The sequence below is a fragment of the Diadema antillarum genome, unplaced genomic scaffold (assembly GCF_040938485.1).
Source record: "Diadema antillarum isolate AM-2024a unplaced genomic scaffold, OU_Dant_1.0 seq00001754_RagTag, whole genome shotgun sequence".
In the NCBI taxonomy this organism is placed as follows: Eukaryota; Metazoa; Echinodermata; class Echinoidea; order Diadematoida; family Diadematidae; genus Diadema; species Diadema antillarum.
The window spans coordinates 227,622-243,004 of NW_027272436.1; the positions used below are offsets into that span (position 1 = coordinate 227,622).

The 15,383-nt window shown below is 39.9% G+C and overlaps 1 protein-coding gene across 1 annotated transcript; it reads right to left on the reverse strand.

The window, feature by feature from the left end:
• Positions 1-7,074: 7,074 nt before the first annotated feature.
• On the reverse strand, positions 7,075-11,791 carry LOC139712073 (tubulin beta-4B chain-like). Its single transcript, XM_071623908.1, has 3 exons — positions 11,648-11,791; positions 9,117-9,452; positions 7,075-8,590 (listed from the first exon to the last, which is right to left on the reverse strand). The coding sequence occupies exons 1-3, from the start codon at positions 11,702-11,704 to the stop codon at positions 7,640-7,642; spliced, it is 1,344 nt and encodes a 447-aa protein (XP_071480009.1). The 5' UTR covers positions 11,705-11,791; the 3' UTR covers positions 7,075-7,639.
• Positions 11,792-15,383: the final 3,592 nt, after the last annotated feature.

Here is a 15,383-nt window from a genome sequence, read left to right on the forward strand (position 1 = left end):
CAATCATGGCAGAGCCTTCTATATTGGAGAGCAGTGCTGGTATTGAAAATGAAATCAGGTTGTTGTATTCTGTTTCATGTTTTCTTTCCCCTTTTTTATTGTTTTTACGATCATATGATTTGCACATGTGTCTGAAGATTATGCATGCTGAGTATAAGTTTTAATGTGCTAATTTTTTCTTTTTAATCTGGAAGCAACAGAGCACAAAACAACACACCAGGCGTAAACGCAGACACCAGAGTGAATGAGTCATTGCGAGTTTTCTCTCAACAATGAGAGACATATCATGAACATGTTACATGCATATTATGTTTATGTAGTGCAAAAATGTGATGACATACAACAAAAAAAAATCACAGCAACCGTTTTAAAGACCAGCAAACTACAACTTGTATATTAATGTGCAAGTACAGAATTTCTCAGAGCGAAACAGAGAAGAATGATACTGTAAAACGAGGAATGCATTTTAATTTCGCGTGCATTTTAATTTAGCGAATTTCGCAAGCGCCAAGATTCGCGAAATTAAAATGCACGCGAACTTTCTCATCTACACTATATACATTGAACGCAAGTGGCAATTCGCGAAAATTTCTTGCCACAAAAAAGGCTGTCAGCTCCAATTCGCGAAAATTTCGTGCCGCCAATATATCATGTTCTACATTAACTGTCTTGTGTGTGTTGTATCACCCTTTTATCAGGTTTTATTTTTAGGCTTCCACCGATCTGAAAATATGGCAATGCATTGAAGCAATTGGTATGTTGCTTTTTTTTTTGTTGCTTACTTTGTCAAAAATTGAAGGTACTTGTCATTTGGTTACTGCAAAGTTTCTGTCACCGTTTATGCCATGCCTTCGTTGAGGGGTTTTTGCTTACGTTCATGCAGGGAGCACGGTGATCATTTCATTTTCAGTGATCTCGGAAGAGAATAGTCTTATTTTTATGAAATGTGCTTGCTGAGAATTGAGGAATTAAGGGATGTTTTGTAATCATATTCCTTTTGGAGTGAGCGTATTGGTACAGTGCACCGATATGTTGCACTGACAACAGCATAGGAGATGTTCAGTATCCTAAATAAAACAGGGCCGAAGTGATGATTATTTGTGTTCCAGCCACCATTTACATATGTGTCAAATATTTCAGCCACCCAAAATAGAAATGAATGTTAGAGTATAATCGCAGAAGGTCCTTTGAAAAAGGGGGAAGAATTTATCATGTCAGCATCGCTCCTGGAAGAGGTCAGGTGTGACCTATTGGTTCTCCAACTGATACAGCCTATTTCTCTCGGTCAAGAAATGTCGGATATTTCTTCAAGAGAGGGCTTGGCTAGCCAGAGATGCGGGTAGTCTTTTTCATCTTTGTTTGTGGAATGCCAAGAAGACATTTTATTAGGCTATGCTCCAGTTTTATCAGAGGCATGTTTCTTTTCCTTTTTTTTTTTTAAATGTCTGTGGTCGCACATCACCGATTATGCGCAAAACTCCGCCGGTGGCAAGCGTGGATGAGACCGCGAATGGTTGTATGGTGATGTGGGGAAACCAAGTGGATGATAAGTGGGGTTGTTACCCCTAAGTCAATGCCTGATTTGCCCCCCATGCCCGGAGGTCGCGATGATTTTTGTGTTTGTGGTTATCACAAGCGGGATTGAGCCGTAAGCTTTCGATTCATTTTATATACATTGTATTTGAGAGTGCTGAAAGAGGAGACTTTAAGACTCTGCTGTAGCTTATGTGATGTAAACTAGCAGTCCAGAGTATTTTTCACTGGTATAGATGGTCAAACTACCCGGATGCCCAGTTTTTCTGTATCAATGTGAGTTATTTTGACACTTGTCAAAATGCTGTCACAGACTGTTGTTTGTTTTTAATAAACATGTTTATATTGAAATAAGTATTCAATTGGTGTATTACATGTGATCATTGTGTTGTATGGTAAATTTTTCAGGAGATGCATTTGGGTACAAGTGTACCTTTTGTGTGTGTGTGTGTGTGTGTGTGTTTATGTGTATGTGTATATGTTGGTATGTACATCATTCTTGTATCAATTTTATTCACACCGTTATATCAGGGCATCCAACACAAGTTACCTGTTTATGTAACTATACACAGCCCTGTCGCTGTTCAGAAGTCGTCAGCATCGAGTCAGGCTACTGTTTATGTAGCTTCTTGGGACATGTCCTCCTTATCAGATCATTGTGTAACTAGTTCCATGTTCGTAAATGTTCCAATATATTTTGTTATTGCTCTGACTGGATTAAACGTATCTGAATTGAATTCAGTTCAATTCAAATTCAGTCTGTATGTTTAATAGCTATGACAGCACTTCATTGAGGCAGGTTGCCAACAAGATTAGCTCTCATTTTACCAAGAGGTTATTTCTTGAGCAAGGTTTCCAACCAATAGTAATTTAAAGTTCCAGTAATAATGGTTTATTTGAGACCAGGGAGACAAGAGAGAAACCTAATTTAGGAGACAGATATCTTTGAGGTGTAATGATGAACAGACATGTGCGAAGTACTTAGCTGTGTGAAAATGTTTTCACCCCATAACATGAAAGTCATTGATTGATTGACTGATTGATTGGTCGATCGATCGGTCGATGACTGACTGACTGACTGACTGACTGACTGATTGACTGACTGACTGACGGACGGACGGACGGACGGACGGACGGACGGACGGACGGACGGACTGACTGACTGACTGACTGACTGACTGACTGACTGACTGACTGACTGACTGACTGAATGACTGATTGACTGACTGATGGACGGACGGACTGACTGACTGACTGACTGACTGACTGACTGACTGACTGACTGACTGATTGACGGACGGACTGACTGACTGACTAACTGACGGACTGACTGACTGACTGACTGACTGACTGACTGACTGACTGACTGTGTGCGGATTCTGCCGCCCCACTCCCCTCCCTTTCTAGGGTTAGATATTGCATTGGCAAACCAGTTTATTGCAAAACATGACAGTTTGTGTGAGTGCTCTCTACTAATAATAATACTACAGAATATTACTAAAACTACTCCTACTGCTACTACTACTACTACTACTACTCCTACTACTACTACTACTACTACTACTACTACTTCCACCACCACCACCACCACCACTACTACTACTACTACTACTCCTACTACTACTACTCCTACTACTACTACTACAACAACAACTTCTACTACTACTACTACATTTGTGCTTTTCTTCAGGTTGAAGTATTTGTATTTGGTTGGCTTTTTGCATTTATATATGGACCATGACTTAGCGCGCGATCATATGCCAAGGTGACGAAATTTGCGGGCTGTGTAGGTAATTGTACAAGGCCGTTCTGAGATTTATTTTCTTCAGTTTCAGGAAGTGAAAGTTGAGGTTTCCAGGATATCCCTCGCCCGCAGCAACCACCTTCCGGTCGGAGTAAACAATTCATAGATCATTTTCTAGTTTTTCTCTTCCCTGAGTGTCAGAACAAGACAAAAGTGGCAGAATGCGTTAGTGCATCTAGTATTTATATCGCAAAGCTAACACGAATTTTGAGGGAAACTTTTCTTAAATGGTTGAATCGTTACTAAGAATCCTCAACAGATGTCGTTTCCCAATTGTACTCTTCAACGTGGCTTGTTGTCCCCGCCGAACGAGTTCGAGCAGGGGACTATGAAATGGGCTCCGTACGTGTGTGTGTCTGTGTGTCCGTGTGTCCGTGTGTCCGTCTGTCCGTGCGTCCGTGTGTGATCAAAATGTTCAAAATGCTACTCCTTCGCCATTTCTAACCCGATTTTGATTCTGTTTGCTTTATATGATAGCACTACATGGGAGCTTTGAAACTTCTATACAGAATTTCAGTTGTGACCTTTGACCTTGACCTTTGACCTATATTGTACATTTTGCTTCAAAATGCTACTCCTTCGCCATTTCTAACCCGATTTTGATTCCGTTTGCTTTATATGATGGCACTAGGTGAGGGCTTCAAAACTTCTACACAGAATTTTGACCCTTGACTTCTTTGACCTTTGACCTTGATTTTTGACCTATATTGTACATTGCCTACAAAATGCTACTCCTTCGCCATTTCTAACCCGATTTCGATTCCGTTTGCTTTATGTGATGGCACTAGGTGAGGGCTTCAAAACTTCTACACAGAATTTTGACCTTTGACTTCTTTGACCTTTGACCTTGATTTTTGACCTATATTTTACATTTTGCTACAAAATGCTACTCCTTTGCCATTTGTTACCCGATTTCAATTCCGTTTGCTTTAAGTGATGGCACTAAGTGAGGGCTTCAAAATTTCTACACAGAATTTTTACCTTTGACTTCTTTGACCTTTGACCTTGATTTTTTTAAACCTATATTGTACATTGGCTACAAAATGATACTCCTTCGCCATTTCTAACCCGATTTCGATTCCGTTTGCTTTATGTGATGGCACTAGGTGAGGGCTTCAAAACTTCTACATAGAATTTTGACCCTTGACTTCTTTCACCTTTGACCTTGATCTTTTTACCTATATTGTACATTTTGCTACTAAATGCTACTTCCGGCGGGGACATATTTTACGCACCGCGTAATTTCTACTTTTCCTTGTTCTATCTCTGAGATAAAGAAAGAAAATTCATTACTATTGCGTCCTTTCCAGAGACACATAACAAATGGAGGGGGGGACTACATAATAATAAAACCGCGTCGCAGTTCATGAGGTTAAACGTGCAATCTCGGGCTGCCACTGATTATTATCAGTTACAAGATACTGAAAACAAAATGAGTGAAACTTCGGAACGGACTTCACATGTTTCATATTCTCCAGTCTATATAATCAGAATGAATTATCCCCTTTAAACTTCCTCGTTGCTGTGTTCCAATTATAATGCTGTCAATCCCATAACAATCCCCGCTAAGTTCCGTTTAAATTTAACCTGTGTGATCTGCCAAGGGTCCGGTAGGTGGTCCCTCGCCTTTACGGCGGGGTCTATATAGAGCAATTACCCCCTGGGCAATTACCCCAGACCATTCCCTGGCCTTTATCCTAATCCTAATCCTGAACGTAACACTAACCTTTACCCTAACCCCTAACACTGAACCTAACCCTAACCCTAATCTTTACTCTAGCCTTACCACTAACCAGTATTTAGCCGGGGGTAATTGCCCTCTGGGGGTAATTGCCCGGATACGCTTACGGCGTTTAGGCTGACAATGTGCAGTATTTGTTATGTTTCAGATAATTTGGTGCGCAATTAGAACTTAAATCCCGTGCTACTAACTTCATTTTTCCCCATGTTAAATTCGATAGAAGTAAAATTATGTATGGGTTGTTCATGTATCTCTATAAATGTAAAAGCCACCACGTATTATCGGTAGTAGCTCACGCAGACGAAAGGTTATCGGCAGAAATATTTCAAAGTCCAACTACAATGCGCCCTTCGACAATGGAGAAATCCAGGTGTGTATTTACATGCCGCGAGATGTTTATTTTACAGGGATAGTCATGAGTTTGCTATAATAGTGTGCAGGCAGGCAAGTTGGAAATAGACACGGACACAATGCATGCATGCAGTGTAGGAAATTGAGCTGCATGTGGCAGTATGTGTAAAATGATGACGGTCTCGAACCTGTATGTGTCCTTTGCTATACTAGAAGAAAAAAAGTTAACAGAGGCTCCACTTGACCTGCATTTAAGTTAGTTATGATAAGGTCAATAAAGTCGATCCTTCAAATGGAACAATGAAATGTGAACTTAATGGAATACTATTTGTCTTGTTAAAGTGTAACATGTTTTAGTAAAACATTAATATCGGTCACAAGCACCTCCAATTCAAGTGCAGGCGATGTCGTGCCTCACAGCTATTCGATCTTTCCGTGTGTTCCTTGAAAATATCGATATACTTCACTTTGTCCATGATTTCAACAATTATTACTCTCTAGACCCCAACTTAATCTTACAAAGTATAGTCACTGCTAAATAGTCACAACCTCTAAATTGTGAATAGACATATGCAATAACTTCTTTCGTGAATTTTTGTAAAAGAGAAATTTAGTGAAAGGTATAAGTGCATGTTAATGAATGAGAGAATTTTGATGACATGACAAAAATCATCTAATATACGCTTATGTAAAACTTTAGAATATCTTTCTTACTTTCTGTCTTGTTCTGTAGATTAATGTATCATTAAGTGGTTTGAATGTGCTCTATTTGTTGGAGGCCGACGCGGAGTGGACGTATAGACCACATCTTATAACTGAGTGACGTCAAAGAAAACTAGCGTATTACATATTCACCGCCACAATAGACCTAATTGGTGTTACTAGAGGGGTTGAATTATAAAGAACTCTAGTAAAGATGTTACATACATGTATTCTCTTTGACTAATAGGGCCTATACATTCGTCACTTCTATGGGTCACACACAAACACACACACACACATACACAGTTACACACACACTCACATACATGCATTAACGGGCATTACGGTATTCAGTCACTACTAGTATGTCACACACTCAAGTAATCTACTACTGTAGCTCGATACTATAATACGATACTTTAAACAGCAAAGTTCCGCATCACAGTGATCTATCTTGAGTTGACACACCGATCACTAACTACACAGTGTTAACGGAGATCTTGAGCGCACCCTTTCTTAAAGGATCTCTTGCGCTATTTACCCTGAAATCCACAAACACAAACTTTAAACGCCAACATCATTCAACGTGCACGAAGTCTGAGTCGTGTACTGTGAAAAAGTCTATAAAACTTTATTGATACAATCATCGTACTCATGAGGTAATATTTTGCGCTCGGGGATCATTGTGGATATGTGAAAAGACGTTTCAAGACAAAATAAGTGGCAATTTGAAATAAAATGCTCTTGAATGTAGATATTAGTTCCCAGTTTCCAAAGCTGACTTTAGTTCCGTTGGCATAACGTTTAAGTTACTTTGGCACAACGTTTAAGTTAGTTTGGCACATCCCGTAATTACCGTAAGAAGAGTGAAACCTTGAACATGCGAAGCGCAGGTTGTCTTGATAACTCGGGACACTGCGAGTTACCCCCCCCCCCCCCCCCACCCCAATTGAGATGAGTTGCTCATTAGCAAAAGGTAAGAAGCTTTACGAGCTGGATAGATTTGATGTGTAATGGTTGAATTTCCATTGAAACCATTTGATTTTCTATTCATATATCATCGTGTTTGCGCAACCATTGTGAATAAAAGGCACCTCGTCATACCGGAGGTGTGAAGCTTGTTTTCATTGATATAAAACGAAAGCGCCAATAGCATCTATTTTTCTTTTCTTTTTTTTCAAATTAAAAGTTAAGTGTTGTTGTTTTTATTGTAATTGAATGACAAATATTTTCGTCGATGTATAGGGCAATTTGTCAATCAGTTGAAGCATTATTCCTTTATGTTACCAAGTTGGATTCTTACCGTTAATGGAAAGAAAAGTGACATGTAATACAGTAGTGCTCACAATCGCCTCGCTACGGAAGGTGATCAAACGCTATCCCAAGAATCATCGGTGTTCACGAAGACATGAACTGTGTGTTTTGTTTTGTTTGTTGTTGTTTTTGCGTGATTTCCTCTCTTCTTTTCCCTTTTCTTTTGTGAGACAACAGTCCATCGACCACGTGTCCTAGGCCTCCTCCTCCACTTCGCCTTCCTCCTCATCGAATTCCCCCTCTTCATCTACTGTAGCATCCTGGTACTGCTGGTACTCGGACACCAGGTCGTTCATGTTGCTCTCAGCCTCTGTGAACTCCATCTCGTCCATGCCCTCACCAGTGTACCAGTGGAGGAAAGCCTTTCGCCTGAACATGACGGTGAACTGCTCGGAGATGCGCTTGAAGATCTCTTGGATGGCGGTGTTGTTTCCGACGAATGTGGCCGACATTTTGAGACCGCGTGGCGGGATGTCACAGACGGCCGACTTGACGTTGTTGGGGATCCACTCGACGAAGTAACTGCTGTTCTTGTTTTGAACGTTGAGGATTTGCTCATCGACTTCTTTCATGGACATGCGACCCCGGAACATTGTGGCAACGGTCAGGTAGCGTCCGTGGCGCGGGTCGCAGGCGGCCATCATGTTCTTGGCGTCGAACATCTGCTGGGTGAGCTCGGGTACGGTGAGGGCGCGGTACTGTTGACTACCTCGACTGGTGAGAGGAGCGAAACCGGGCATGAAGAAGTGGAGCCGAGGAAAGGGAACCATGTTGACGGCAAGTTTGCGAAGATCAGCGTTGAGTTGTCCAGGGAATCGAAGACTGGCTGTAACGCCACTCATTGCGTACGACAAAATGTGATTCAAGTCCCCGTATGTGGGCGTGGACAATTTCAGCGTGCGGAAGCAAATGTCGTACAGGGCTTCGTTGTCGATGCAGTAGGTTTCGTCCGTGTTCTCCACGAGCTGATGGACTGACAATGTGGCATTGTATGGCTCGACGACGACTTCGGATACTTTGGGCGATGGAACGACGCTGAAAGACATGAAGATTCTGTCTGGGTACTCCTCCTTCAGCTTACTAATCAGCAGTGTACCCATCCCTGACCCCGTACCACCGCCGAGAGAGTGGGTCAACTGAAATCCCTGTTAAAAGTGACGAAATTATAATTCTTGTTAACATGCAAGTTTTGACAAAATGTACTTTATTATTGCATTGATTGTTCGGTTATACATTCATTTTGCTGGATTACACAAGAGGAAAATCGTGTACAGTATATGATTTTGTTTTAACATAAACCAAAAAGGATGCATACACTTAAAAGCGGGCACTCGATATTCTGTGCTATAGCTTTGACCTTTTTCCTCCTCTTTCCTTTGCTTTAACTGATCTTGTGAAGTACATGGTATTGTCCTTTAATTTCCGTCGTTATTTTCGTTCAGTTAGTGATTTATTCCCGTCTTTCCCCATCAATGTTTACTTACCCTCGTTCTAAAAGATCGAGTGCATGATATCCTTAATTCTCAAAGGCTTCTAAACTTATCTGCTGCGTTTGATTTACATTATTGATGCCACATCATTATCTGCTGTGTTTGATTTACATTATTAATGCCACATCACATCACGTATTTGGGTTCACTCAAAGGATCTCGGAGATTCAGAATTGCTTACCTGCATGCAATCACAACCTTCCGCTTCTTTCCTCACGACGTCGAGCACGGATTCGATGAGCTCCGCCCCCTCCGTGTAATGGCCTTTTGCCCACACGTTGCCCGCACCGCTCTGGCCGAAGACGAAGTTGTCGGGTCTGAAGATCTGACCGAAGGGCCCTGATCGAACTGAGTCCATGGTGCCGGGCTCGAGGTCGAGAAGAATGGCTCGAGGAACGTACTTCCCTCCGGTAGCCTCATTGTAGTAGACGTTGATCCGCTCGAGCTGGAGGTCGGAGTCGCCTTGGTAGTTCCCGACCGGGTCGATGCCGTGCTCGTCACACGTCACCTCCCAGAACTTTGTCGGCAACGCAGTAATGAAAGGTTAAAAGTATACAGAGATAAATGGTGAGACTTCAAGTTTCTTTTTCCACTACGGAAATAACAAGAAACAATATAGACCTATATACACCATGTGTATCAGTGTGTGTTTTCTATGGTGTGCAGGGGCGGCGCCAAAAATTCCCTATGAAAGGGGAGGCGCCTTTCCAAAATTAAAGGGGCACATAGATAGAAAGATAGATAATTATATACATACGTAATAATGGAGTGAGACTAAGAGATAAGGGGGTATGTTCTACTTCTGGACTGGACTGGATAAGAAACCAAGAGGGAAACAGACAGGTAGATTAGTTTTTTGACAGGTGTAGCTATCATTATACATTCAATGTGAGAAATAGACAGATTGATTCATATGAATATCGCCAAATGAAATATGAATAATTATTCGAAATGATCAAACAAGACATATCCATAGGACCAGCTTAACAGCAATATGTTCCTTTTCAGGTTATGGGTTGTTTTTGTTTTTTGTATATCTTTTTTTCACCATGTGATGTCATGACAACGCTATTCATAACACACAATGTTTCCTTGATTTCGGAGTTTTATGGAGAAGTTATTTTCCTCCATTATTCGACTCAGAAATAGACGACAATTAAATCACTCGTCACCATGTCGGAGCTGTAATAATGTTAAGCTCTTTTTAATGTTTTCTTTTATAGGTCTTTGAGGCATTGTCAAAGGCAAGGATGTTCTCAATAAAAAGCAATGTCAAAATATCGCAACTGTGAATTGAACAAAATGTAGGGAGAACCACATCGATATTAAAAGAAAAAAAAAACTTATTCTGGTCAGCGACATAAGAAATTCGGTTTGATTTAGAGGAGTTGCAGGACAAAATGTGTTAGGCCTATAGGTCACAGTCCAACCCTGTGTTACAATTGGCGCGCAAAAGTTTCCAGTGTGCATTTTTCGAAAATATCGACAAGAGACCACTATGTAGGACCGTTATGCTAATCACTGGTTGATCATAATCTGTATTCCAAACAGTATTAACTGGAACGAGTCGGTATTCAAGAATCAGGAGTAAACCCCAAGCATAACCGTTTACTCTGATAAGGTATTCAAAAGTCGAGTCCAAAGAGCACTGTGGCTTCGCACTATGCCAACTTTCAGCAAATTTATTCACATGCACGCTTCATATTGTTGAGAGTATTGGCTCTTCTGTCTACACGTACCTATGTCTCTCTCTCCCTCTTTTTTTTTTTTTTGCGGGGGTGGGGATGGGGTTGGGGTGGGACACTCTATTTTAAAGGAATGGTATAGTATTGGTTGAGGGAAACTCTTTTGTGGGATACTTAGATGCCACTTTACGAGATGTCAAAATGCATACAATTCTATAAAGAGGGATTCAAAGAATATTTGTTAAAAATCGGTTTTATAATGGCTGAGATATCCAAAAACAAAGTATAAAACAAATTAAGCAATCCTTATAAAAGGTGAGTCCCATGCACCTTTTATAAGGATCACTTTGTTTTGTATATTTCAGCCATTTCAAAACCAATTTTCATCCAATCAAATCAACATTTAATTCCTCTTAGAATTGAACGTTGTTTTTTTAATATCTCCTGAGAGGTTTCTCATTATCTCAAAGAATCATCATTTGGAAACCTCATTTCCCATTCCAACGGAAACTGTACCATCCCTTTAAACTTATGTATGCACGCATACTGCGGCACCTATACGTGGCTATACACACACACACACACACACACACACACACACACACACACACACACATTCAGTCCATTAATCTCCCCCCCCCCCCCTCCGCCCCTCTCTCTTATACCTTTATTTCCATACAAAACACGCGTACACCAAATCAAGGTTATGACGCAGTTTACAAAAGTAATAGAATAAAATTCGGTCAGTAATTTGGCTTGTCGAGAGTCCTATATATAGGCCTAAATACTTTGCTCACAAATGTCATGATAAATTGGGTTCAGTAAAAAAAGAAAAGTCTATAATAGCTTCGATTACAGCTCTCTTCCTTTACCTGACTTATTCGACATTTTTCCAGTCTTCCTCCAAATGAAATAGATTTTCTGACTTTGTTATTTTGAAGTGACGTCTTAGAAATATAGTAGAGTATAGAATTCACGACAGAATATAATCATGCAGGAAAACGAGAAACTGGTTAAATGTACTCACCTTTGATCCGATTTGATTCCCGCATTGGCCGACCTGTAAATGGACGATTTCCCGCATGTTTGCTTGTGATGTGATCAATCAAAATGGACAATTATTGAGAACCCCCTGATATGTCTGATTCAGCTATGAAACAGCGTTCCTCGCCAACATGTCCAAAGTGGTTGTGTGCGTCCTGCGCGAAGAGATCTTATACCAAATTTGCAATGGGGGTGGGGGGGGGGGGGGGGGGGGGGGCGTGTCGCCCGCTGCCAGAGTACAGGAGACAACCTTTGAAGCAATACACATGGACTACTCAATGGTAGCTATTGCTAAGGGACCATATTGAAAAATCATGCGCGCGTCTTTGCCAGCACATTCCGAGAACACGAAAGACCGTCAAATCCGCTGTGATAATGATGGTGATAATCATTATCTAATGATGATGAATTTAATTCTCAAGGTATAGCAAAGACATCAAAATGTTAATAAGATTATGATGGGTAGTCAAATGCCATCAAACCCACTGCAACTATAGCATCGCCATTATCAATGTCATTACCATTACTGTATTCGTTATCTTTTATACCATATACTTATTTTATATGAGGTGCAAGAATATGTATTGCTTCTTGATTGCTTGTTTGTGCAGTCGAAATAAACAACATAACACTCGCATAACATAGGCCTAATGGTATATGGCAGAGCCACCAGAAATGCCCGCGACGTTATCATTATTGTGCTTACGAAATATTCACTTTGCAGAAAGCCGAAAATCCCAAGAAACAACTGTTATGATCTTAGTAATGTCTTTAGTTTACGAATCATAACGCAATACTTTTTTCGGTTATTAAGCGTCGCTTGCTTTTCCGAGGGAATCCCTTACTGTGCGTAAAGTGAGGTTATATTGGTCGTATGAGCTCATTCGAGCTATTGGACCCATTCATTGGCTGTTGCAGCTCTTCTTGGCACATATGCGTTGGTAATACAACTTGTTTTGTAGCTGAGTTTTTGGTACGTGTCCATTGCAACGTGTCCACCGCGGTACCCTGGTAATGGTTGTAAAAATAATCAGCTACCTCACTTTGAGAATAGACAGAAGACGTAGAAGTTTTGTTTTCAACACACTTTAGGGCATTGTCAAAGAAAAACAAAAACAAAAACAAAACACGCACCCCTGCACGCACTACAACGTTGCTCTGCATGAATTCGTATTCAAAGCGCGTAGAGTTACACAAATATGGCGTTAGTATAAGTTATTTGGACTCCTTTTGCATATGAATACTGTTTATCTCGAAATATCAAATTGATGAAGATAAATATGACGATTAAGAAAAAAAGTGTTTTGGCCCTGGCTAGCAAACATCATAGCAGCGTTGTGGTTGCTGTACCTGAACATCTGTTCGTCCCTTGAGCCAACACGTTTTGTTTGTGCAATGTAAAGGGAGATATTAATGTGATAATGTATAAATATCGATTCAACAGTCGATATAATGATTTGCAACAGGAGAAATTAATTCTGTGGCGTCAATCTCTTGTGCAGGGGTGGATCTTTTTGCTAAGTGGGGTGACCCATTGCCAATGACAAGCAAAAGAACCATGTTATATAGATATTATACATATATATATATATATATATATATATATATATGAAGGGGTCGGTGCAATATAGTGCTAACCCACACAATGGTCATTTTGAGATAATCGCTGCTGAATGTTTGGAAAGTCCATATACATTGTACATTAATAAAACATGAATGCGTTAATTTTTTACCATCTTATTGGTTGAATTCAAATATGATGTTTTCACGGAGGTTAGAGTTAAGGATAAGGATCATGAAAATGCATGTAACTCAATTTTGACAAAAGTGTGGGTTAGCACTACATTGCACCGACCCCTTCATATATATATACATGTACGTATAATATATGTATACATATCATTAATATATATATATATATATATATATATATATATATATATGTACGTATAATATATATATATATATATATATATGTACGTATAATATATATATATATATATATATACATATTGTTAACATATATATTAACATGTATATGTGTGTTATTATGTATATATATATATTAATGGAAAAAAAGTCTTCACATTTTTGGTGACACTAGTCTTCTAATCCCTAATCCGCTGACAAGCACAACAACAACAACAAAACCACAACAAAAGAAGCCGGGGTTAACCCATAACCCCCCCCCCCCCGATCCGCCACTGCTGTGAATACTAAATACCAAATTTTAAGGTATAACCGCTTTGATCGCTTTACAATCATCATTCTTTATTCAGTTTTGTTGGTGTTACCCCTCCCATGTTTCGAGCCTAAAATCCCATTGAATTCGTGTAAACTCTTTCCCAAACTTAATGAGTTGAATCGGATGTTGTCTTCAGGAGTCAATAGAACTTATCGTTCCGAAGGTTCCCGTTACATTATTCTGAAACTCACAAAAGCCCTGTACCTAGAAATATTTTAACTTGGTATGCTCGTATATTTCCAAAAATGAGACAGGGTTTGTTGATATTGGTCTTTTCTTTTTTATTTGCTAGATCAGGGAGGTCTCTTCGCACCTCCTTGGCTAGATGCTATGTACTACACAGTTCACTCTTTTCGTATTGACAGAATATGATAATAGGCCTATGGCCTACTGGCATAATGTGTGTGTAAGTCTGTAATTACCGCCATTAAATGAAAAAATAACCAGAGACTCAAGGTACTTAGTGGTGAGGTTTTTCATCTATATCCACTGCCGATAGATGGCGTTAACATCACACATGTACAACAATAAACAACATACTGGCGTACAGCGTTTCGATTGAGATTAATTATGTATGACAGGTAAGTGAATGCATTCTAAATTATCATAAGGAGAAGGTGAAAAAAGGAATGAAGAACACTGTGTGTGTATCGGGGGCGGGGGGGGGGGGGTATAAGGAGTAAGATTTCGGTCGGGATCTATACGGTCGTGTAAACACCTCCCTTACTTAGCATTCATAAACACTCTCAACAAACTCATGGGCCCCACCCCCTACACACTCATAAATCTCTCACACACAATATGTCTACACACACATAATACGCCTACACACACACACACACACACGCACACACACACACACACACACACACACACACACACACACACACACACACACACACTTTAGACAGCTTTTCCGTAAGTTCTTGCTAGCCGGATATTCATTTTAAAATAGTCGTCCAAACATCACTACCAATATTAATTCCTGTGAACATAAATTTCAAATGACCTCATGCCACAATCGTTTCACTTTTTGGGCAATCTAAACATGAATGTTGATATGTTTCTACGTCTTGTCTACAAACGGAACAAAAATTACTTGATTCAAAACCAACTTTGAAAAGCTTCCGTTTCATATAATAGAGCCACTTTGTATTAACACTCTCTCTGTATATTAACATTGTATTTTTTTTTTTTGTACCTTGCGGATCATTAGTATTTTTCAATTCCTCCACTACGAGATCATATTGACAGGTATTCATCCATTCTATTGAACTCCTTCTCGGAGACATATCTATCATTGCAGATATTATTGAGTATTTTCGTAATAATTGATATTTCATACGTTTCTTTGTGGAGTCTTTTATTATGAGCTCCCTCGTTGAGAAATCTATTATGAGCTCCCTCGTGGAGACTTTATATTTCATTACAATGTAAATAATATTATGGTCAGGATGTCAGTATCGTTTGGGAC